The sequence below is a fragment of the Sinohyriopsis cumingii genome, chromosome 8 (genome assembly GCF_028554795.1).
Source record: "Sinohyriopsis cumingii isolate HCF-2022 chromosome 8, ASM2855479v2, whole genome shotgun sequence".
Classification (NCBI taxonomy): Eukaryota; Metazoa; Mollusca; class Bivalvia; order Unionida; family Unionidae; genus Sinohyriopsis; species Sinohyriopsis cumingii.
Genome location: NC_142968.1, coordinates 23,407,249 through 23,430,733, shown reverse-complemented (window position 1 = coordinate 23,430,733; position 23,485 = coordinate 23,407,249). Strand labels below are relative to the sequence as shown.

At 35.7% G+C, this 23,485-nt stretch overlaps 2 protein-coding genes across 2 annotated transcripts in view; one reads left to right on the top strand and one right to left on the bottom strand.

Moving 5' to 3' along the window:
• LOC149793139 (uncharacterized) overlaps nt 1-23,485 on the top strand; it is a 233,719-nt gene that overhangs the window by 61,198 nt on the left and 149,036 nt on the right. The gene's annotated exons all lie outside the window — the stretch shown is intronic.
• Nucleotides 12,477-14,629, bottom strand: LOC149793143 (uncharacterized). Its single transcript, XM_089967064.1, has 2 exons — nt 14,515-14,629; nt 12,477-13,775 (listed from the first exon to the last, which is right to left on the bottom strand). The coding sequence occupies exon 2, from the start codon at nt 13,769-13,771 to the stop codon at nt 13,244-13,246; it is 528 nt and encodes a 175-aa protein (XP_089823190.1). The 5' UTR covers nt 13,772-13,775; nt 14,515-14,629; the 3' UTR covers nt 12,477-13,243.

Sequence of the window (23,485 nt, the reverse complement as noted above, 5' to 3'; positions counted from 1 at the left end):
ACTGGAAATAACTGGTAAACAATCAACCACCAAAACGTTGGATACAATGAGTCCAAAACAAACCAAGAAAGAACATGAAACTTCTGTATATGTTAGATCAGCTAATGACAAGTTAAACGAATTACAGAAATACATGAAGGAGGACTGCTTCATATAACATGGGACTAGATACTTACGATTTATAGGCACATTGATTTTAAAAATGAAAGTAGGCAAGTTTCAGAATACCACACCCTAGATACGATAGAAAGTCAGTAACCATTTAACATATCTGTAACTTGAAAATAACACGAAGACGACTTGAAAATAACCTAACGATAATTTCAGACAAACCGAAGGTACTGTACAAATATAACCTGAAATTAATTTAAATGTAACCGGAAGATAAATTGAATCAAATTTGATAAGAACTTAAAAGTAAAATGAACACAACTTTAGAATAAATTGGAAATAAATTGGAAAGCTATATCTGAAAACATTCATTTATTTACAAAATGAAAGAAAGAAAATGAACAAGTTCTTGAAAGTAAACGTCAAGGCAATATTAATGATTCCTGAATCACCGGAGAAGATATTTTCACAAAAGATAACGAAATCCTCGAAATGTTGAACATGGAAAATAACTTAGGCAACGCTGAAGGGGCATTTTTTTTTAAATGTCAAATTAAAAGAAAATTAAAATCATTGTGTCCAATATGGTGTTTCAGTAGGAATATGTTTATATATTTAAACAAAGAATCCGATACGGGGATGCTAAGATATCTTTAGAATAGCAAAATAAAGTAAATCTGTTTTAGGAATGCTGTCCATTAAAAGATTAATTAATTATTAGATTTAATAGCATTTATACTAGTAAATGGGAAGCAAAACAAATAACCTAGCTAGCAGTGTTTACCGGGGTGATATAATCTCTACGCTTACGGTAAGTTACGGTTTGCTGTTGACGAGGATTTTAATTTAAAATAGGCTACGCAAATAACATGGGTATGGACGAAGTGCTAAAATTGGATATTACAATATTTGTTAGTCAGTTTACGATTGACTATCTAATAACATATCGTATACTACCATAAAAATATAGTAGATAAATGGAAATAACTAACGACCACGGAGAGCACTATATAGGTGTAACAAAAACTTTAAAACAGCGTACAACATTGTATAAGTTGATAGGGCCAATTTTTCTGGTGTGACTGTGTGTAGCGGCTGTTTGTTTCTGAGTTGCTGATTTCTGTGCCGCGTGAGTTATTATCTGTCATGGTATTACTGGGTTGATGCAATTATACTATGTTTTGTGGCGAAAGCTTTAAAATACAAATTGGTATATAATCATGATTTAAAAACCCACATAAGACTATAATCTCTGCATAATCTGGACTTGAGAATAAGTTATGATCTTCGCCACCCTAATACAGAACGCGTATTTGCTTTCAAAAATTTAGATATATTCCACTTGATGTTCAAGTAACATGGAGGGCAGTTGTAACTATACAAAACTGGTTTTATGTTGTTTTGATACATAATGGATCTTTTAACACTTTATTTGACTCTATCATACCGAGGAAATGAGAGGTAAGCGCGCTTCCCAAGGAATCAACAACGAGGCAGGTGGTGGTGGTTAAATTTCCAATTAAATCTGAGTAGTGGTTTTCAATCAATAATGTTATATTCGCTAATTGTCGACGAAAGCAACCCACTATCTGTACACTGAAGAACTGTATCCAAAGATAAATGTCCCGAATTTTACCAACTGCACATGACGGAAAAATATTATAATTGTCGCGATTTATTTGTAACATATCAGCATATCAATCTGTCTCCTATCTTTCTAACACAAATAACACATGTAATAGATATTTGCCAAAGCAAATTTATTACATTTGTATAAGTCTCTCTGTCTCTGTCTGTCTGTCTGTCTCTGTGCAAGAAAATCTGATTTAATGTCATTCTGTCGTGATTCAGCAAATTCAACACGTTTGACTCGATCGCATGGTATGACGTTTTAAGGTCAAAAATTCATCACTTCTACCTACTCTAATACGTGTAGTCATATTAGACAACTTCGAAACTATTGACTAACTTTAAATAGCCACACCTAGAATTATTTCGTTAAGTAACCCATACACCCGATTCCAATAACTTGAAACGAACCAGTGTATGAGGTGAAGCTATATGAACTAATGACGATGTGAGCTTCAAATGGGTTGCCTTTGTCCCGATGTCACGATGTAGCTCAGTTTGTTTGTGTAAAAAACCGAGCGATCCGAAACATAAAACAAAAAGACTTGTAAAGGAACTCGTAGGTGACAGTTCTAGCCTAACAAATCTCCTATAAAGAAATCATCCTCAAGGTAAGTTATTGAATACACTCTTGTTTTTCTTTTCAAAATTTCATATATTTGTCATGCTTCAGTACGTTATATTTGCCTGCTTACATGAATATTTGTCATATTCCAGTACGTTATATTTGCCTACTTGCTTGAATATTTGTCAATCTCCAGTACATCATATTCTTGCTACTCAATTTCAGGATATCTGTTCTCCGATTGATTGCATGTCAAACCGGTTGCATTCTATTCGTAAATTGGCTTTATTTATGACTTAATTGTCTACATTACATCTTTGTTGTGAAAACGAAAATATATTTTCATGCAGTCTCACTGTTGTATATTTATGGAATTATTTTTTTAATCAGATTGTTGCATTCAGTGGTCATCCGTCATCAACTTTTGCAAACGGGCTCTAGATAGATAATTTAAAAACAAATATTTTCCAAGACTGTTCAGATCTTTTCTTGTCTGGTATTTTTGTATTTTTGGTGTCAAATTACAATTATACTTTCGAGTATACACCTTACAGATCTTTATAATAGAAATCTGTTGAGTTTGTGCGTGTCGTTGATTACGAAAAAGCTGCTTGCATCACGAGTGAGCTATCGTGCGCCTCGCGCCTTTACCTTCCACCTTGTTGCATCCTTAGTTTGGATTAGTTTACTGGTGGACAAGGCCAAAGTAATAAGTGCCGTTACTAGCGTCACGGGTTCGGCTCCTCATAAAAATACGTACACTTATTTATATTCATTTAACATTTTTTTTAACAAAAATACATTTTTTATCCAATATTTTACTGCAATGGCGCGATTCAGTCTATCTTTAAAAGAAGTTTTTGAAAACAAGCGTTTAAAACACATTAACTGCATTTTCTCCTGAACAAAACATTCATTTTTATTTGCTTACCAGTTCTCACACACGTTCTGTTAATAATTTAAATGTTTTGCAAAGTACTACTTGTTTATGTAGAGTATAGCAAACCTGGTAAAATATTAGTTTCGAGAACACTTCCTATATTAAACTGCACAACAACCATAAAAATATTATTTTGATTTTCTTTCCAACAACATGAGAGTTACAGTCGTCATTTTGGCTGTGCTAGTCTTGCAGATTTCCAGCATTTACTGTAGGCCTGCTGAGAAACGAGAAGGTGACCGTGAAAAAAATTCCGGAGCCCCGTTTGACAAGAGTAAGCCACCGTCTCCCCAGGGACAAGAAAGACCCGACCAACAACGTCCCAAGACTGATGGACCAACAGGACAACCCGAGAAAAGTGAAACCAGACCACCAAGACCTCAGGGAAAAATTGGAGAAACCCGACCACCACGTCCTCAGGGAGAAAATGAACAAACCCGCTTACCACGTCCTCAGGAAGAAAACGGACAAATGCGACCACTTGACCCTCACGAAGAAAGCGGTCACCCCCGTCCACCAACACCACCAGGAGGAAACGGTCTGACACAACCATCATCCCCTCAGGGAGACACTAGTCAAACTCAACCACCTTCCCCCAGTGGACAGAGCGGCCAAACACCACCACCCCCTCCTGAGGGTCAGAGCGTTAACAAGCAACCAGCCTCCCAAGTATAGAATGGTTAAAATATTTTTAACAGATTCCGATTACTGAACAGCATACAGTGTACAACTGAAAGTGTCTGTGTACTTTGTGTATAAAAGAGCAATATGTTAGCTGACAATCGACTCGCAAATTGAAAGGAATACTTTTTGTCATTTACATTTGACATAGTTCAATAATTTATTATTTTATATAATTTTAATGAAATCGGTTGACTCCGAGTCAATATATAATTTTCCCCACTATATGGAGCTTCTTGCCAAGAAGTTTATGTTTTGATATTGTAAAGAATATGTTTGATTTGATTTTTTTTACTCATTCTTATTTTAAGTTCCACTGGATTACCAGTGAAAGAAAACGTCTCTAGTTAGAGACTAATAGAAGTAAGGTCATATTGATCTATTTTTCTATTTATTGTATGATAATTTCATGTGATAACACTTCTTGTCATCCGCGGCAGTTTTAGCGTCGCAGTATAGTGCAGATTTAAGTAAATACAGCCTTAGAAATGACAGTTGAAGTGTTCAGTAGACCATGAAATAGACATGGACTTGATTCGTAAATTCATGCATGTTAAATCTCTTCATCCGCAATAATACTGTGAAATATTTTTACTGTTCATATACAAGTCTTTTTGCATTTACGCTCGTAATGTTGCATGCCGGTCCGGTAATGTCATCGTTATTCAAAGAAAATAAATTTTGTTTTTCAATTAAACTTTTGTCTCAAGTTTTCAATGTTGCAATACCATGAGAATTTACTCTCTCTCTCTCTCTCTCTCTCTCCCTCCACCTCTTCCCCCCCCCCCCCCAATCATTGTTACTGGACATCCAACCATCCATACTTGAGATGGATAATTGATATGTATTTGTATGTATGTGTAAATTATACAATTCGTCAAGAAAATTATATTTAGATATTGCATAGGACGGTGATAATAGTTAACAAAATTATATATACATATATAAATTTGTATTTTTGCGTGTTTATATATGTGTTTCCGACATGCCATACGATGCTTTATTGTGTGTTCCTACACAAGTTATACTTACATTGTTTTTTTTTAAAAAAAAAGGTTTACAAGTAGTACTTTCATGCATATCTTACATATCCACACACGCAGATATCACAGTAGTAATTTCATGCACATCTCACATATCCACACAGGCAGATATCAATTAGACTATGACTACAGGAACAAAAGACAAAGCTCATCCGATTGATTTCTGTGGTAAATTGAGCATTTCCAGAAGGGAACGGAAATACTTCAGCCCAAATATTTCTTTTTTTCTTTCTTCTTTTTAACAGTCGGTCTCGATAGAGTGATTGAAGCTCAGTAAGTCTCGACAGACATAATGTATGATCACAATATCGAAAGAGCTATGAAGGACAAAGATTTTGTTTTTAAGATAGAGCGAATTTATGGCTCAACTGACTTCTTTCACATTATTCATATTTGAGAATGTATTAATTGTTCAATCACATACACAAGCTGTACAGAGAATGTTTTAACTGTTCAGTGACATACACAAGCTGTACAGAGAATGTTTTAACTGTTCAGTGACATACACAAGCTGTACAGAGAATGTTTTAACTGTTCAATGACATACACAAGCGGTACAGAGAATGTATTAACTGTTCAATCACATACACAAGCTGCACAGAGAATGTTTTAACTGTTCAGTGACATACACAAGCTGTACAGAGAATGTTTTAACTGTGCAGTGACATACACAAGCTGTACAGAGAATGTTTTAACTGTTCAATGACATACACAAGCGGTACAGAGAATGTATTAACTGTTCAATGACATACACAAGCTGCACAGAGAATGTTTTAACTGTTCAATGACATACACAAGCGGTACAGAGAATGTTTTAACTGTTCAATGAATACACAAGCGGTACAGAGAATGTTTTAACTGTTCAATGACATACACAAGCGGTACAGAGAATGTTTTAACTGTTCAATGACATAAACAAGCTGTACAGAGAATGTTTTAACTGTTCAATGACATACACAAGCGGTACAGAGAATGTATTAACTGTTCAATGACATACACAAGCTGCACAGAGAATGTTTTAACTGTTCAATGACATACACAAGCGGTACAGAGAATGTATTAACTGTTCAATCACATACACAAGCGGTACAGAGAATGTTTTAACTGTTCAATGACATACACAAGCTGTACAGAGAATGTTTTAACTGTTCAGTGACATACACAAGCTGTACAGAGAATGTTTTAACTGTTCAATGACATACACAAGCGGTACAGAGAATGTATTAACTGTTCAATCACATACACAAGCTGTACAGAGAATGTTTTAACTGTTCAGTGACATACACAAGCTGTACAGAGAATGCTTTAACTGTTCAGTGACATACACAAGCGGTACAGAGAAAGCTAACCTGAATCTTTCGTCCTCATAATAAGGACTTCATCATAAAAATTGTAAAATAACGATGCATTATTAAAACTCAGAAATGTTTCTTTAGTCCTCGCAAAAAAATTATTTCTTGGAAACCCAGCTGAATATGAACTTAATTTATCATACTGTTAGACCAGCAACGCATACAATTATGTATATATATATATATATATATATATATATATATATATATATATATATATATATATATATATATATATATATATATATATATATATATATATATATATATAATCTCTCTGTGTGTGTCAGATCAGATTATTGGATTTTTTTAATATACCACTTCACAAATATTTTTCGTTATCAACAAATGAATGAAGGTTTTGCATCCCTAAGATGTTATTGATGCAGTAACGTGTGTGTGTGTGTGTGTGTGTGTGTGTGTGTGTGTGTGTGTGTGTAATACCAGCGAGGCAAATTCCTATTATTTACTTTCGCCGCAAAGCAGGGGGGTTGGTTGTCGTAATTACAAGTACCGTATCAGATAATAAAAAAATGTATGCTCGTCGGGCAGTATTACAAAAATATTCTTAAAGGCAGATCACAGCATATTTCTACTTCATTGCCAACATTTAGTATCTCAGAAAAGCTTACCATTTAACGGCTTTCGTTTGGTACAGAAGCTTAATGCACGTAGAATTTTTATCTTTTGACCAAAATCCGTATATGTATCTGGGGTGATTTGACGCTTGACAAATAAGCTAAACTGTTTTTTATTGGTCCTGTTTGGTTTTCAAGATCCAAACATGCATCCACATGTTTTCATATAAGAATTGACTTTTTCGATGTCAGATCATTTCTACCTGTCTCGCAAACTACTAGAGCTGGATACTGCGAAACATTTTGCACCGCGGCATACCTGAACGTACCGCGATACGTACCACGGTTTAACACAGTTATATTACGGACCAAAAATTCATAGTTCTGGGGCGGGTGCCTGCCACATTTATGTTTAATTATTCTGTCAATAGTTGGAAAAGTATTTTCTCTGACTTATAGCAACAACAACAAAAAAAAAATCCACAGTATTATATCTCTGATATTATTTGGAAAAATTATATCATTTATCGTGAAAAAAGAAAAGAAAATATATCACCTCAAAGGAAAATCACGATCCTACGTCCATCCCGAAACTTAAATGGCCAACACCTTATAGGACATGATTATTATTGTGGCATTATTAAGCTTAAACTAAAGCTGATGATGTTAAAGAGATCGTGCTGACATTCGAGAGCCTATTGATAAAAGTATCAAGTATTGATACTGAAGCCAACAATTTACTAGCTACACTATTGTCGTTCTTGTTGTGGGGTTTAACGCCATTTTACAGCACACGATAGGCTATGCATGGCGGCCAGTATTAATGGTGGAGGAAGAACCCGGGAAAACTCCGGGAAAGAACCACCGACCCACGAGAAGCTACTGGCAAGCTTTCTCACAAACTCACATTGGCCGAATCCTAGACTCGAACTCACGCAGACAGAGATGAGATGGCAGTGATCCGTAACGGAGAAGGCTTTAGACCACTCGGCCACTCGGGGCCCCACTACACTATTGGTATAATAGGAAGAAAACAGTAAACACGAAAAACACTTACTCAAAAACGAGAATATATTTAATAGACTTTTGAGAAATTTACGCAAAGTTTAGACAGGAAACAAGTGTGCTCCTGAAAATTTTCAGATAATTACCAGCCTTACAAAGGATACATATACCATTGCAAATAACTCAAACGTGACGTGTTTTGTCCTTCTTTTAAATCCGAAATTTTTGCGAAAGTTGGGTTCGGCTCGAATATGTTTCACAATATTCCGTTTGGCCACTGCGTTGGTATACATGAAACGTGTCAAATATGTGATTAAAGGAGCGTACATATATAGATAAAATTACAAATGCGTTTGTTCTGAGTGGGCGGAAAGAACGAGTTTGATGCGGCGTATGAATATGTCGAGGCCGTCAGGCCGAAACCTATGTTCCTACACAGTATCATTCGAGTTCTTTCCCCGACTAGGAACAAAACACTTGTGTTGTTTTTTTATTTATTGTATATCCCCTGTTTGATTGCCCATTCTTATGTTTTATGAAACATATTGTACAACCTCTGAAAAATCCTCCATGTGACATACGTAACCGGGGCTAGTCCTAGATATACACTATGCAACTGTGTACTTCGTCTGTCTGCACTGCTGAAATGGTTATTTGGTCCTTAACTTCGAATGTTTCAAAAATGTTGTATGGGATATATGAATTAATTTTAACTGCGGTCATAGGCAGGTGGAATTTTTCCTTACTTCTCTAATGGAAAGTATATTTTGGACCAGTATGTGACCGTTTCTTCTTACAAAATAAATGCTGAATAAAGGAGAGAGACCAAAGTTTTGAAACTCTGAAGCTGAAATGATTTTGGGGTGATTTTGTATTTTAGATGATCTGCATTGTGGAATGCCTCTTATCTGTGTTATCGGTGCTGCAGCTCAAAACGGTGTGAATGGTTCAAAAGAATTTTTTTCTCCGATTCTAAACCATTGTGCTTAAGGTCTTTGTGCCCAGAATTCAGCACTTTATGGTAGTTAGCAAACTCATCTGAATATTAAATTCTGCAGCCGTAGTTGCTGTCCCTTAATCGTCTGTCTATGGCTGTGTTGTAACTATTAGACTGTTTCAATGTACAAACCCTCCGGTTTCATTATATTAATCAGTTATGTACATATTTAAGTGTTTAATCAAACAGTGTTAATATTTTCTCTGAACGTGTAGGCATTTCTAGCCAAGCCTATAATCTTGATATGACTAAGTCTTTTTTACTTTGACTGGATTTTTAAACTTTCATTGCAAGATTTCAGCGGTAAAGTACTTGGTCTCTCCTTCTCTAACTCCTTCAGTTGGAAATAAAAGCTTCATATGAGAACTCACTGTCAAACATTTGACTAAAATGTTAATCTCAACTGATTCTAATTTCTCAGCGGTAGATACCCCGACATACTCATAAACTACTCACCGCTTAGTATGGTACTTCCCCATTGTTCCCGGCAGCAAAAGCGCCATTTTCACCCAATATTGAAATTACAGAAGATAATTGACATTTTTAATAGTTTAAAATGTACATCAATAAATCATTCTGGATAGTTTATAGGTGTACTACTCTTGAATATTTCAAGTTGTAAATGGCGGGAAGAACTAGATGAATACGGCATACGAATGTAGAGGCGGTCAGGAATTAAAAGTGTGGTCGAGTTTTCTTCAAATATGGGGCATTTCTAACCATGCCATGAATCATGATAAGCCTCCCTGCGTGTTTCTTACTTTGTCTAGTTTTTTATAAATTATACAAGCACCAAAGTACTTGCTTGCTCTCTCTGTCTGTCTGTCTGTCTCTCTCTCTCATGTTTCCTGTGCTCACAAGGTAATCTGAGGACTCATTGTCAAACATTATGTCCAAGTTATTGTTGTCTATCCCAACTAGCTCCAAATACATACCGTGAAATACGGGGCCTACATACCGTGAAATAAGGGGCCTACATACCGTGAAATGCGGGGACTACATACAGTGAAATGCGGGGCCTACATACTGTGAAATCCACATGCTCCTTACGGTACTCTCCCATTATTCATAGCGACAAAAGCGTCCATTTTAACCAAGTATGATTACACTTCTTAAAATTAAAAATGTGTGTTGGTATTTTTGAATAATGTGTAATCATTTTGGATATTTTTAAGTGGACTCTTATTTAAAATTTAAAATGTAAAACTAGTTCAGGTTGTGTTTGCGATATGGAATTTAAGGTGTGCGATACGAAATCACATACTAATTATCTCTATCGCACGCCAGATCAACCACGTAATATTAAATGGGTTTGTAATAAAATTATATTTGTAATATTCACCATAAAAATGTGACAGATACAACCATTTTGTAAACAAAAAAGTTATTTTTTCACATGTTTTGGTATACCGGTAATACTGCGCTCCTCTACAAAAGACGATATGATTTATCAGGCTCTCGGAACATCAGCCCATGCGTAGAACAGTGTGAAATTAGTGTGCCTGATGTGTCCGATCTAATATGAAGGCGAATTAATGTGTTTGATGAGGTCAGATCTGATACAAATTAGAATTTGTTTGATGTGACTAGTTCCGATATGAAGGTGTATTAGATTGTTTGATGTGACCAGATCTGATATGAAAGTGAAAATACTAACTGCACTACATGGCACAAATCAATCTTTAGTGTAAATTAAATAATATCGCAAAGAAGACAATTCGCAATGCAACAAACGAGAACTATCGACACCGGAAGCAACATGAAATGTTCGCCAAATAGATGACACTTTTAGAATAACATAGTAATAAAAAATATATCAGTTTTGATAAATATAAATGGAAAAGAGTTGTTGAAGTTTCTTCTTCTCTTGCACATATGTTTTTACACTGTAATACAGAACAGAACCTGTGGCTCATAACGTTCATGCAGATCGTTTCATGGGTTCCGCTGTATATGACGACATTGTCATTTTGCATTAAAAACAGTAAAGACTAATACCTATATCGAAAATAAAACTGTCATATGAAGTATTCTTATGTTAAATACATTCGGAAAACTATTAGTAAAATCTAATGAAGGGTCGTTGTTTTATTCAAAAGTTAACCTAGTCCTTTGGAGCTAAGCGATGACATTTTATCCTATATACTTTTTTTTCGTGGGCGACATTAGGACTGCCTCTGGCAGGTCCTGTCATTAAAAAGACAGGTGGCCTGAACCACTGATTTTGAAGACCAGTAGCCAAAGAAGTTCCAACATTTCAAAGACAAGAGGGCTTACATGAAGGCCAGATGTTAGGTCGACCATGCTTTTGTTGTGAAACGTGGCTACCAGGTGTTCAGATTGTTAGAAAACTTTTGCCGACAAGTGGCCTAGCAGTTAATACAGTGTAATTTAGACTCTCTTTTATGATCTTCCACGTCCGATGTGAAAATCACACCCGTCTTGATTCCTTTTCCTTTGTTATTCTCTGTTTTAAATCTTCAAGACAAATATTAACTGGTCTCAGAATCCAGTAATATGTATTTATATGCGCATATTTCTCGATAGATAGTTGTGTCTAAGTAAGTAGGTAGGTACTCAGGTACGTTGGCACACAACATGCATTTACACCTATACATATAGATAACCAACATGTATATAGGTATGAAAAATAATTAGAATCATGTATATCATATGACTACTATGTTATTGACCCAAACACTAGAATACCGACATCATTATTGTTCTCTCTGTAACACGTATAATTCCATACCATTTCATAACATCACAAATGACGTAGTCATTATAGTTTTCTTTATGTAACACGTATAATTTCATGTCATGCATTCTCATAGCGTCACACATGACGTTAATTCCTACAATATTTTGCTTTTCTGTCAAGTAAAATCAGTTTTTTGCGTGATAAATACATTTTTAGATTTGCGTAAACTCTAAACTTTGTTTTATCAAATTCGTCTATTAATTGCATTTTATTCGCAAAAGATATAAATTATATATTTTTTATATTAGAATTATTGTACGTTCCTGTATATAAATCTGTATATGACACGGACAGACAAATATACAGTAGTTAGACAGCATGAATAGTGATCAATATGCGCATACATTTTACCGCTCCGGTGGTCTATTGGTTAGAGCATAAGCCTCGGATGCGGGAGGTCGTGGGTTCAATCACCGGCCGAGTCATACCAAAGACTTACACTAACAACTACCTCGCTTGGTGCTCATCATTAATAGGTTAGTGTTAGGACTGGTCGGCCTGGTGTCAGGATAATATGACTGGGTGGGACATCATGCTACATTGTTTTAGCTTACAAGGTGCTCGTTTTTGCTGCTACAGGCATAAGGTGCGCGCGCGTGTGTGTGTGTGCGTAATTTTATCACTGTCACATGTAAAATTGAAATATAATGTCCATGACGAATTTATAGTATACACTTTCATACAACCACATCATATCAGTTATCCATATCAAGTATGGATATGGATGGATGTCCAACAACAATGAGAGGGAGAGAGAGAGAAGTGGTGGGGGTAATCATCATCGCATTGCAAAATGAAAAAGTGGAGACAAAGATGTAATTGAAATGCAAAACTTTAATTTCTTTGAATAAAAACCAGATTACCAGACCGGCTGGCACATTTGCGAGCGAAAATGCAAAGAGACTCGTATATGAACTGCAAAACAATATGCCACATCACTATAGCGCTTGAAGAGACATTAGATGTATGAATTTACAAATCAATTCCATGTATGTTTCATGGTCAACTGAACACTTCAACTGTCATCTCCAAGGCTGTGTTTACTTAACTATGTATTATAATTTAACGCTAAAACTGCCATTGATGACACGAAGTGATATCACAACAAAGTATCATACAATAAATAGAAAAGCAGATCAATATGACCTTACTTCTATTGGTCTCTAACTAGAGACTTTTTCTTTCACTGGTAATCCAGTGGAACTTAAAATATGAATGACTAAACATAATTCAAAATTAAAAATGTTCTACACAATATCAAAACATGAACTACTTGGCATGAAATTCCATATAGTGGGGAAAAAAAATATAACATGGATCGGAAATCATCGATTTTACTAAAATTATATAAAATAATAAATAAAGTATTGAACTACGTCAAATATAAAAAAAGTATTCCTTTCAATTTGCGAATCGAATGACAGCTAACACACTGCTCTTGTACACAAAGTACACATTCACTTTCATTTGTATGATGTTCAGTAATCAAAATCTGTTAAAAATGATCTATTTTCATTTTATAGCAAAATTACAACGGTTTTGACCATTCTATATTTGGAAGGCTGGTTGGTTTTGAGCGCTCTAACCCTGAGAAGGGGGTGGTGGTGTTTGGCCGCTCTGTCCACTGGGGGAAGGTGGTTGAGTTTGACTATTGTTTCCCTGAGTGGATGCTGGTTGCGTCTGACCGTTTTCTCCCCGTGGAGTTGGTGATGGAGACTGCCCGTTCCCTCCCTGAGGCCGTGGTGGAAGTGGGTGACGGATTTCTTCGTGAGAGTCTTGTGGTCGGACTTGTCCGTTTTCTCCCAGAGGAGGTGGTGATCGGGTCTGTCCATTTTCTCCGTGAGGGCGTGGTGGTCGGGTTTCTCCATTTTCTTCCTGAGGTCTTGGTGGTTTGGTTTTACCTGTCTCTTTTTTGGGTTGTTCTGTTTTTCCGTCAGTCTTGGGACGCTGTGGGTCTGTTCTTTCTTGTCCCTGGAGAGATGGTGGATCACTCTTGTCAGACGGGGCTCTGGAATTTTTTTCAGAGTCACCTCGTTTTTCAGCAGGCCTGCAGTAAATGCAGGAAATCTGCAGGACTAGTACAGCCAAAATGACGACTGTAACTCTCATGTTGCTGGAAAGGAAATAAAAACAATATTTGTATGGTTGGTTGTGCAGTTTAATACAGGAAGTGTTCTCTAAACTAATCTTTTATCAGGTTTGCTATAGTATAAATAAACACGCGGTACTTTGCAAAACATTTAAATTAGTAACAGTACGTGTGTAAGAACAGAGAAACAATTATATATGAATGTATTGTTGAGGAGAAAATGCAGTTTACAAATGTTGATGTCGAAAGACCATTAAATGCAATAATCTAATTCAAAATAATACCAGAAGTATACAACAGTGAAACTGCATGAACAAAACACTGATGAAGACAATTTAATCATAAATCAAGCCATTCCAAACAGAATGATAAAGGTTTAACATGCAATCAATCAGAGAATAGCTATTGTTGAAAGTAAGTTGGCAAATATAACTTACTGTAGTATGACAAATATTCAAGTAAGTAGGCAAAATATTCAAGTAAGTAGGCAAATATAACGTACTGGAATATGACAAATATTCAAGTAAGTAGGCAAAATATTCAAGTAAGTTGGCATATATAATGTACTTGAGTATGACAAATATTCAAGTAAGTAGGCAAATATAACGTACTGGAGTATAACAAATATTCAACTTCTGACAGCCAGATAATGTAACGGAGTATTAAGATCTAATCTGTATTTTTCTAAATTCGATTGCAGTAAAATATCAATGAAATTTCCTAAAGTAACAAAAGTAAAACAAAAGTGTACCCAATAACTTACCTTGAGGATGATTTCTCTACAGGAGATTTGTTAGGTTAGAACTGTCACCTACGAGATCCTTTCAAAGTCTGTTTTCTGTTTCGGATCGCTCGGCTTTTTATACAGACAAACTGAGCTACATCGTGACATCGGGACAAAGGCAACCTATTAAATGTTTGCTTAGTCGTTGGTTATTATAGCTACACGTTATTCACTGACGCGATTCCAGTTATTGGATATGGGTGTATGTGTTATTTCATGAAAGAATTCTAAGTGTGGTTATTTAAATTCAGACATGAGCTTCGACGTGTCTAATATGACTACACGTGTTAACGTTGGTAGAGGAAATCAGTCGTTGACCTTAAAACGCATTACCATGCGATTGCGTGAAACGTGTAGAATGAACACTGAATCACGACAGTGAGATTTGGTTAAGTTTTCTTGCTGAGCTTCAGAGAGAGAGAGAGAGAGAGAGAGAGGGAGAGGGAGGGAGGGAGAGAGACGTATAGAAATGTTATAATTTTATTATTGCAATTCTATTAAACTCTATTAAATGCGAGTTCTTTGTGTTAGAAAGACTGGAAGCAAAATAAAGATTTGTATATTCATCAGTTACAAACAAATGGCGACAATTTTATTATTTTTCCATCATGTGCAGTTCGAAGAATTCGGGACATTGTCTGGGGAGATAAAATTCCGCTATGCACAGATAGTAGGTTGGCCAGAGGCTTTCAATCAAAATTATAATATAAAATATATAGTTTGATAAATAATGTTAGGAAAATACTTTAAGATACAGGACTGTCTCGCCATTGATGTGAACAGGAAAATCTTTTATTTAGGTATGGACATACTGTTAGTGAACTCAAGAGACGATTAACAGATCGGTATTACAAAAATTGGAGATCGAAATTAACTAATTCATCCATAGTTGTAAATTATATGATATTTGTGTCGTGCTGTCATCAAAACAAAACCAGAGTGACAGAGAACAACTTTCGCGACATTTAGTAGAAGAGGATTTTCAAACCACCAAAATGGGCCGATGGGACAACATCCCAAGTGAAGATAGCCGGTATAAAAATTAAAAAAAAAATTCTTCAGAAACGATCATTTAGATGATAAATTTCATTTTATGTTATAATGCAATATTTTGTTATGGATAATGCTCAGTTAGATTAGAAATAAAATATATTAATAGAACAAGAGACAATACGTCAGTCCTAAAGTCATAAATAAAGAGACAAAATATTTGTATCAAAATATGAAACTGTATTTCCCTGTAAAGGCATCAATAAGAATTGGACAATTTCATATATTACCTAAAGTATACTGATTTATATTCAGTTTGTGTTTTGTTGGTCGTATAATTTTGATATATTATGCTTATGGTGTTCATACAGATTTTGCTATGTTTATTTTTAATAGCATATACTTTGCGTTGTCTAGTTATATACGTTACTATCTCCATTGCTATATTATTTAATGATCATGTCCCACGTTTGTGGAAATTTTGAGTGAATGAGTGAAATAAAATCTCGAATGCTAATTTAATCAGTCCTGAACGCCGTCGTTGCAAACATGAAGATTAGTAAACTCTATGATTACAGTCCGAAAATTACAGAAAACAACAAGATGAAATATAAAAATACTGCTGGTTTATATCACATTTTATAGTGTGTTATCATCCGAAGTCGGCTTAAGAAATATATTTTATCGCACTTTATACTAAATCTGTTTTCCAAAGTATTGACACACGTATAAACTCCATTTCTTATCTTAGTGACTAGCGATCCACTTTTCCAGTGAAGAAAAGTGAAACTTGATATTGAACTCAGAAGAAATTCATATGTAATTTCTTTTCATTGCACAAAAGTACTGATTGTAAGACACATAATAAGATTCTATCAATTAATAACACCAATTGAAACTATTTTTTTACGTGATTATGCCTTCGGGTTGACGTCAAACGAATATAACAGTATTTATTTAAAATACTTTTGTGATTTGAATGGAAATCTAACCCGCCCAGTCTACCCTGGGTCACCTACCTCGTTGTTGATTCCTTGGGAAAAGAGCTTATATCTCATTTTATTGGCATGATAGCGTCAAAAATAAATTGTTAAACGCGCCATTATGTACCAAAACAACAAACCACCGTTTTATGTAATCATATCATTTCCTCCGTGCACGTGACTGATTCCATATAAAAACCAGCAAATGGAATATATCAAACTTTCTGAAAGCAAATGTGCGTTCTGTATTAGAACGGCGAAGACCATATCAAAAGTCTTGTGGTGTTTTAAAGCATGATTATGTTCAATTTGTGTTTCAAATCTTTCAACACAAACAATAGTAAAGTTGCATCAACCCTCCAATACATCGAGTCCTATGCACATGATGCTGCAACTCCGATATTAGCAACCGCTATACACAGTTACGCCAGAAATGCATGCCCTATCAATACACAGTCACACCAGACACGTTTGCCCTATAAATGCACAATCACACTAGAAACGTTTGCCCTATCAAAACAGTCACACCAGAAACGTTTGCCCTATCAAAACACAGTCACACCAGAAACGTTTGCTCTATCAATACACAGTCACACCAGAAACGTTTGCGCTATCAATACACAGTCACACCAGAAACGTTTGCGCTATCAATACACAGTCACACTAGAAACGTTTGGCCTATCAATACACAGTCACACCAGAAACGTGTGCCCTATAAACGTCTACAAAGTTTAACTTGTATGCTGTTTTAAACTTTTTCTTACACATATATAGTGTTCTCCATGGTCGTTAATTAGGTAATTCCATTTATCGACTTTATTTATCTGGTAGTATAAGATGTGTTAACCTGACTGACATATACTGTAACACCCAATTTTAGCACTTCATCCATACCCATGTTATTTCCCAATTATATTTTAAATTAAATTTCCTCGTCAAAAGCAAACCGTAACTTACTCTAAGTGTACAGATTAATTAACAGAAAACAGTGCAAATTAATTTGTTTCGCTTCCCATGTATTATTGAAAAGTTTACTAAATCTATTAATGACACATTTATTAACAATTCTGTTAATCTATATCATCTCTGAAACGGTTTTACTGTGTTTTGCTATTCTAAAGATATCTAAACAACCTCGTCATTGATTCTTTGTTTAAAATAAATAAAACGTATTCTTATTACAATAACTATGCCATCTATCAATTCATAAATATTGTAGTATTTTTAAACACTATTAAAATCATGCTTGTGTCACTCTGTGTCAGTGGACATAATGTTTTTAATTTCTTTCTGATTTGACAGCTAAAAATATCATGTGAAGGATCCCTAAGTTGTTTTCCATAGTCAGCTTTACGTGGATAGAAGTGATAGGGGACAATGGGAAATCCAGTCAAAAAGGTGTCCCCGAACTATATCGTCAAAATTTATAGCGTCAATGGGAAATATAGTCAAAAACGTGTCCTGGCACTATACCGTCCAAATTGACATTGGACCACTATAGCGTCAAGGGAAAGTTGAAGATATGTTGGGTTTTTGTATAGGGGCAATATGAATTGAACATTTAGGGGTGACGTCGCGGTACTGGACATTGGCAACAATGTTGCAAGGGTCTGACTTGAAGACGAGCTACTCTTGGTACAGACAAATACAGTAGAAACACAGAAATATATAACAAATACACAAACTGACGAACATGAATCTATCACACCTAAAATATAAAACCGACTTAAGATATTTTTAGACAAGAGAGTAAATGTTTTCAAGGCAAACATAAAATTTAAAATCGACTAAAAACAATTTAGGCAAGAGAGAGAATCTTTTCTAGACATATGAGTGGCCCTGAAAAGGGCCTTTGATTTTCTTCTTCTTCTCTGTCTTCTAATTCCTTCTATTCCTCCACCAACTTCTTATTTTCTGTCATAAAATTTTTGTCCTCTTCTCATTCTTTTCCTCCTCCTGTTTCTCCTTCTCCTCCTCCTCTTTATTCCTCTTTTCATTTACTTCTTCCTTTTCTATCATTTTGCTCCATTCCCTCCTTATTATATCCTCTTCATCCTCCTTTTCATTCTTTTTTCTTTTATCCTCTCCCTCAACATTTCCGTTAACTTTCTCAAGTTAGAAGATCTCCATTTTCACTCGATGGGAACTATAATAATAATCATCATCCAGTTTCACCAGTATCTCTTCTAACATGTTTAGTTGTCAAGAATGTCTTGCAACTTCTTCATCTTGTCAATATTTTTTGTCGGCATGGCTGACTATTCAATGTTGAATGGCCAGAATGACTTTATGTGTCTTCAGCGCGAAAGTGACGGAAAACATCCTTTACAATAACTTCACATATAATAATATAATACTATCCACTAACCCCAATATATACTATCCAAACAGAAGGGGAAGAAAGAAAAAAACAATTATATACTATCAACACCAATATTTACTATCCACACAAATACCCATTATATACTATCCAAATCAATATCTATCTACACAGAAGTGGAAGAAGAAAAAAAACATATAATATCCGCACCAAAATATACTATCCACACAGAAGCGAAGGAAAAAGGCCATTATATACTATCCACATCAAGATCTGCTATCCAGACAAAAAGGAAGGACAAATCCCATTATATACTATCCACATACATACGCGAACACATAAAAACCCAATACCTACTATCAACACACAAACGTACGCGAAGGCATGCAAACACACACACTCACATCAGTAAAGGAGTCAGTGATTATATTCACACTACTCCACATTCACACAAATTGGCAACTTGAAGTCTCTTCTAGAGATATGGTTAGCTCTCAGAGGGGCTGTTTTTTTTTAACTCCAAATACACCTGGCTAACGGTGACATATCCCAGACCTGGCAACATAGACACGTCCAATCCTGATCCCAATTTAAGGTCGTGGCTGGTAACGCAGAGGGGATTGACTGGCTTCACTCCCCCAGTCTTAACTTTCAGTGGTAGTGAAGACTTCCCTCTATCTTCTTCTATTCCACACTCGTGGATGCTATGGCCTTCTTATCGACTGCCCACGCAACTGTACTGGTACTGACTATGATGCTGGTAGAGGATACGGTACTGGTAGTGACCATGTTGCTGGTAGAGGATACGGTACTGATAGTGGATATGTTGCTGGTAGAGGATACGGTACTGGTAGTGACCATGTTGCTGGTAGAGGATACGGTACTGATAGTGGATATGTTGCTGGTAGAGGATACGGTACTGATAGTGGATATGTTGCTGGTAGAGGATACGGTACTGGTAGTGGCTATGGTGCTGGTACTGATTATGGTACTAGTAATGGCCTTGGAGGTGTCATCACCTGAGGCTTGACCACTGTTATGTATATTTGATTTAATTATATTTGATTTAATAAATATTTATTTCAATTTAATTGTTGGTTAGTCTTAAATGTTCTTATTTTATTTTATTTTTCATTACATGGTATTGTAATGTAAATTTATTCAATTGAGATTATATTTTTTTTCAGAAAATAGTTTGACCTTGTCTGTTCGTTTTATGAACACGAGGTGTTGATCTAGATCATGACCTTGATTCATAATTTGCAGCAACGACGTAAACAAGGTCTTTTTTATTTTAAAATGATTGGTTGTTGTCGAGGTCATGATGTGACTTCGTGTTTAAGATGTAAACATTTTTTTTGTATTTCTTAGAGTAAAATTATTGTTTTTCGTCAGGGCCACGATGGGTAGACGTGATCTTTAACAAGTACTTAATTTCTCTGAGCTTCCAGAATATGATGACGTGAGCCATGTTTAAGTCTTAGAAGTATATAAAACCTATGTTTGAGAGAATTATTCTCAGTTGCAACTGGGCGTTCTCTTACACTGGAAGTTGTATGTTGTGCTGTTTGGAGTTATTTCAAATTGCTTTAATTCAAAAGGGTTAATTGTTTTTATTTTTCTGGAAAATATGTGTGCTCATGTGAAATTGTTGAACAAGGACTGTTTTTTAAATACAAATTGATTCGAATATCCGAAACTGGAGTGATAATTATTGTTTCCACAAGGAACTGTAGACTTCAACAATGAAATTGCAGCATACGTCATCGTCTTCCATCTTGGATTCTTCGTCTGGAATCGAACTTGAAATCAGTAGCACATTTTATTATTTGGACTACTAAAATTGTATTATTGGATTATTCTTGGATTAATTTTGGATTTTGTTCTATAAAAAATTAAGTTCATATTTTTTTACAGACTTTTCTCTAGGGATATAAATTATTGTATTTTTTCAAAGCTTGCTGTTTTAGCTCTTTCTTGTATTACTGTTAATTCGAGCCTATACACGTCACATAAGACCTCATACAGAGGCCTTAGCACGAGGTGATGCCGGATTCTTTCTTCCTTTTCTTTTTTCTTTTTCCTCTTATCATCCTTTTCTTCTATCCTTATTTCCTGCTGTATCGTCTCCATGGCCAGGTCGTCAAGTAGGCTCTCAGCATAATCCAGGTACATTTGGAGTTCCTACAATTTGCAGTTCGGTTATTCATTTTTTCGCAGTTAAGAGGTCAACGATGGATAGCCAGACTGACGAGCGCTCTGCTTTATATTTCTGAAGTGCGGACGTGATGGACAACATTCCCTTACACAAAAACTTGCAACACCCATGTAATCAACAAAAAACATGGAACGCGCGGACCTTAAAGTAACACTCACGTTGACTTTTTTTTACTTACAAACACATACATACACTATATGACAAGTCAGAAAGACAAAGTGTTGATAGGTACACTTCTATTGTTTACATAAAACAAAGAAACAAAATGTTGATAGGCACACTTCTATCTTTTACATAAAACAAAGAAACGAAGTGTTTATGGACGCGCTTCTAATTTTTGAACTACAAATACAAATTTTGGCGATTGAACTAGTTTCTCTTTATAGATGCTTGGGGGTAGCCCTGAAAAGGAAGGTTTTTTTTTTGACGTGGAGTTATGGTAATCTTTTATGGTCTGAGATTGCGTCCCCGTCTGGCGGCAGGCTGTCCCACAGGATATGGTTGCGCTCTACAGTTTCGTATTTTGCATAGGTTAGGATTTTTAAGGAAAAGAATTTCCCCGGCTTTCCTCACTGGTTATACTGGCTATTTAAACAAGATCTTGTATTTCTTAGGTATAATTCAAAGAACATTTAATTCCCTTTATTTTGGTGTATGATTGATGGGTGTACTATGGGTTATAGAGCATACAGCTTGGCCTTACTTCAGATGTTCATCTTTCAAAAAAGTGCTAGCTCTACTTGGTTATTTTCACTTCCTGAACTTCAGAGGTAAATTGTATAAAAAAGAGCCGATATTTTTATTTAACATTTTATATATTTGGAAATTCATTCATTGCACTTTCAGAAGCTGGTATTGTCTAGTCTGGCAAAATTCATTTTCCCTATTTTAATAGCTGCTATGTTTAGTGTGCTTTAGACTAATTCAGGCTGATTTTTTAACACAAGGGAGCAGTCATTTTAGTTAGCAGTGTGCTTAAATCACGTAAAATTTCCAAAAGTACAATATCCAAAGAATAATCATTCACATTACATTAATATAGCATAGAGGTATGCCAACATTCTCTCCATTGTGCATGTTTTAAATGCGAACTACTTCACCTTACATACGTCATTCTCTCAAAAGTAGATATTAACTGGTGAGCGCCCCCTATGGTCTGCTTCTTCGGAAAGGGAACTCTTTCGTGTCTACACAGCAGTCAACAAATCGTCTGTCTGGCTCCTTCTGTTGTTGCTGCTGATGCTGTTTCCGTTCTGTCTGCTGCTTCTGAAGTCTGTACGTCGTCGTCCACTCTTCTTGATCTTTCTTGATTTTCTCTCTGAAGACCTCTTCTATCAGGACTTCGGTCACTTTCAATATCCTGACATTATCTATCTCATCAGGCTTCAGTATCAAGCCTTGCCTGACACGATATAAATTCACGTAGGCTTCGTTCAGCTTGGCTAGTCTTCAAGGCATCTTCATAGTTTGACGAGTCAACAATGGATGGTCAGACTGATTGATTGATTAATAAATTAACGACGTTTTCGCCCAACAAGGGCATGTACGTCGGTTTTAATCCTGCACATCAGGATGTTTAATTACTCCTGGTCGAAGGAATAAGTGCCTCATCCCCCAGGCTTTTATGTGTTCACAGAACACTGTTTAATTCAGCCGTCAGGTCGTATGACTATTTAAGTCCCTAACGACATGAAGGACATGCTGTCATGAGTGGGAATTAACCCAACATGTATTCATGTTAAGTAATGAATTTCAGTCTGCCATCACTGTGCATAGGTGTCAATCAAAGCAGTATATGACGCCAATAACGATTTATCTATCCTATGACGTCACATCGGGACACCCAGGCTAGACGGGTGGAAATGGTTCCACCTCTCCGTCAATGTATGAATATCCGGTAGAGGCAAGAAAGGAAAGTAACCCGACAAAAAGGGCACGAACGCACAAGTGGCCTCAAACGCCAGCCCGTACTTGATCAAATCGAGTCCAGTTATTTTAATAGACAATAACTAATACCAGTAATGTGTAAGCCATCTGTGCAATTATTCAAATCAATTGAGTTAAATATTTTGAATATGATTCATTTGTATAGTTTGAATTTGTAGTACAGTGTGTACATTCCATAAATAAAATAAATACCAATCAGTAAAGTCGGAATGACTTATAGTTTGCATCACGCATAAGAAAAATTAGAGAAAAAAATTTTTGATGTTGGTATCTAAATAAATCAAATTATGATACTGAAAATAGAGATAGTATCAAAAGCAGTTTCCAGCCAAAATGGAAACCGCATAATTCACTCTGGCAATTTTGGCAAGTAGCTCAACCTTTTCGATATCGAGATTATGGGGGTTATCAGAAGGTAAGGCAGCACCTGATTTATAGCGCTGCTATCGTCAGTCCACATGAATCAGGCAGTACAACTCTTTAACATGAGGG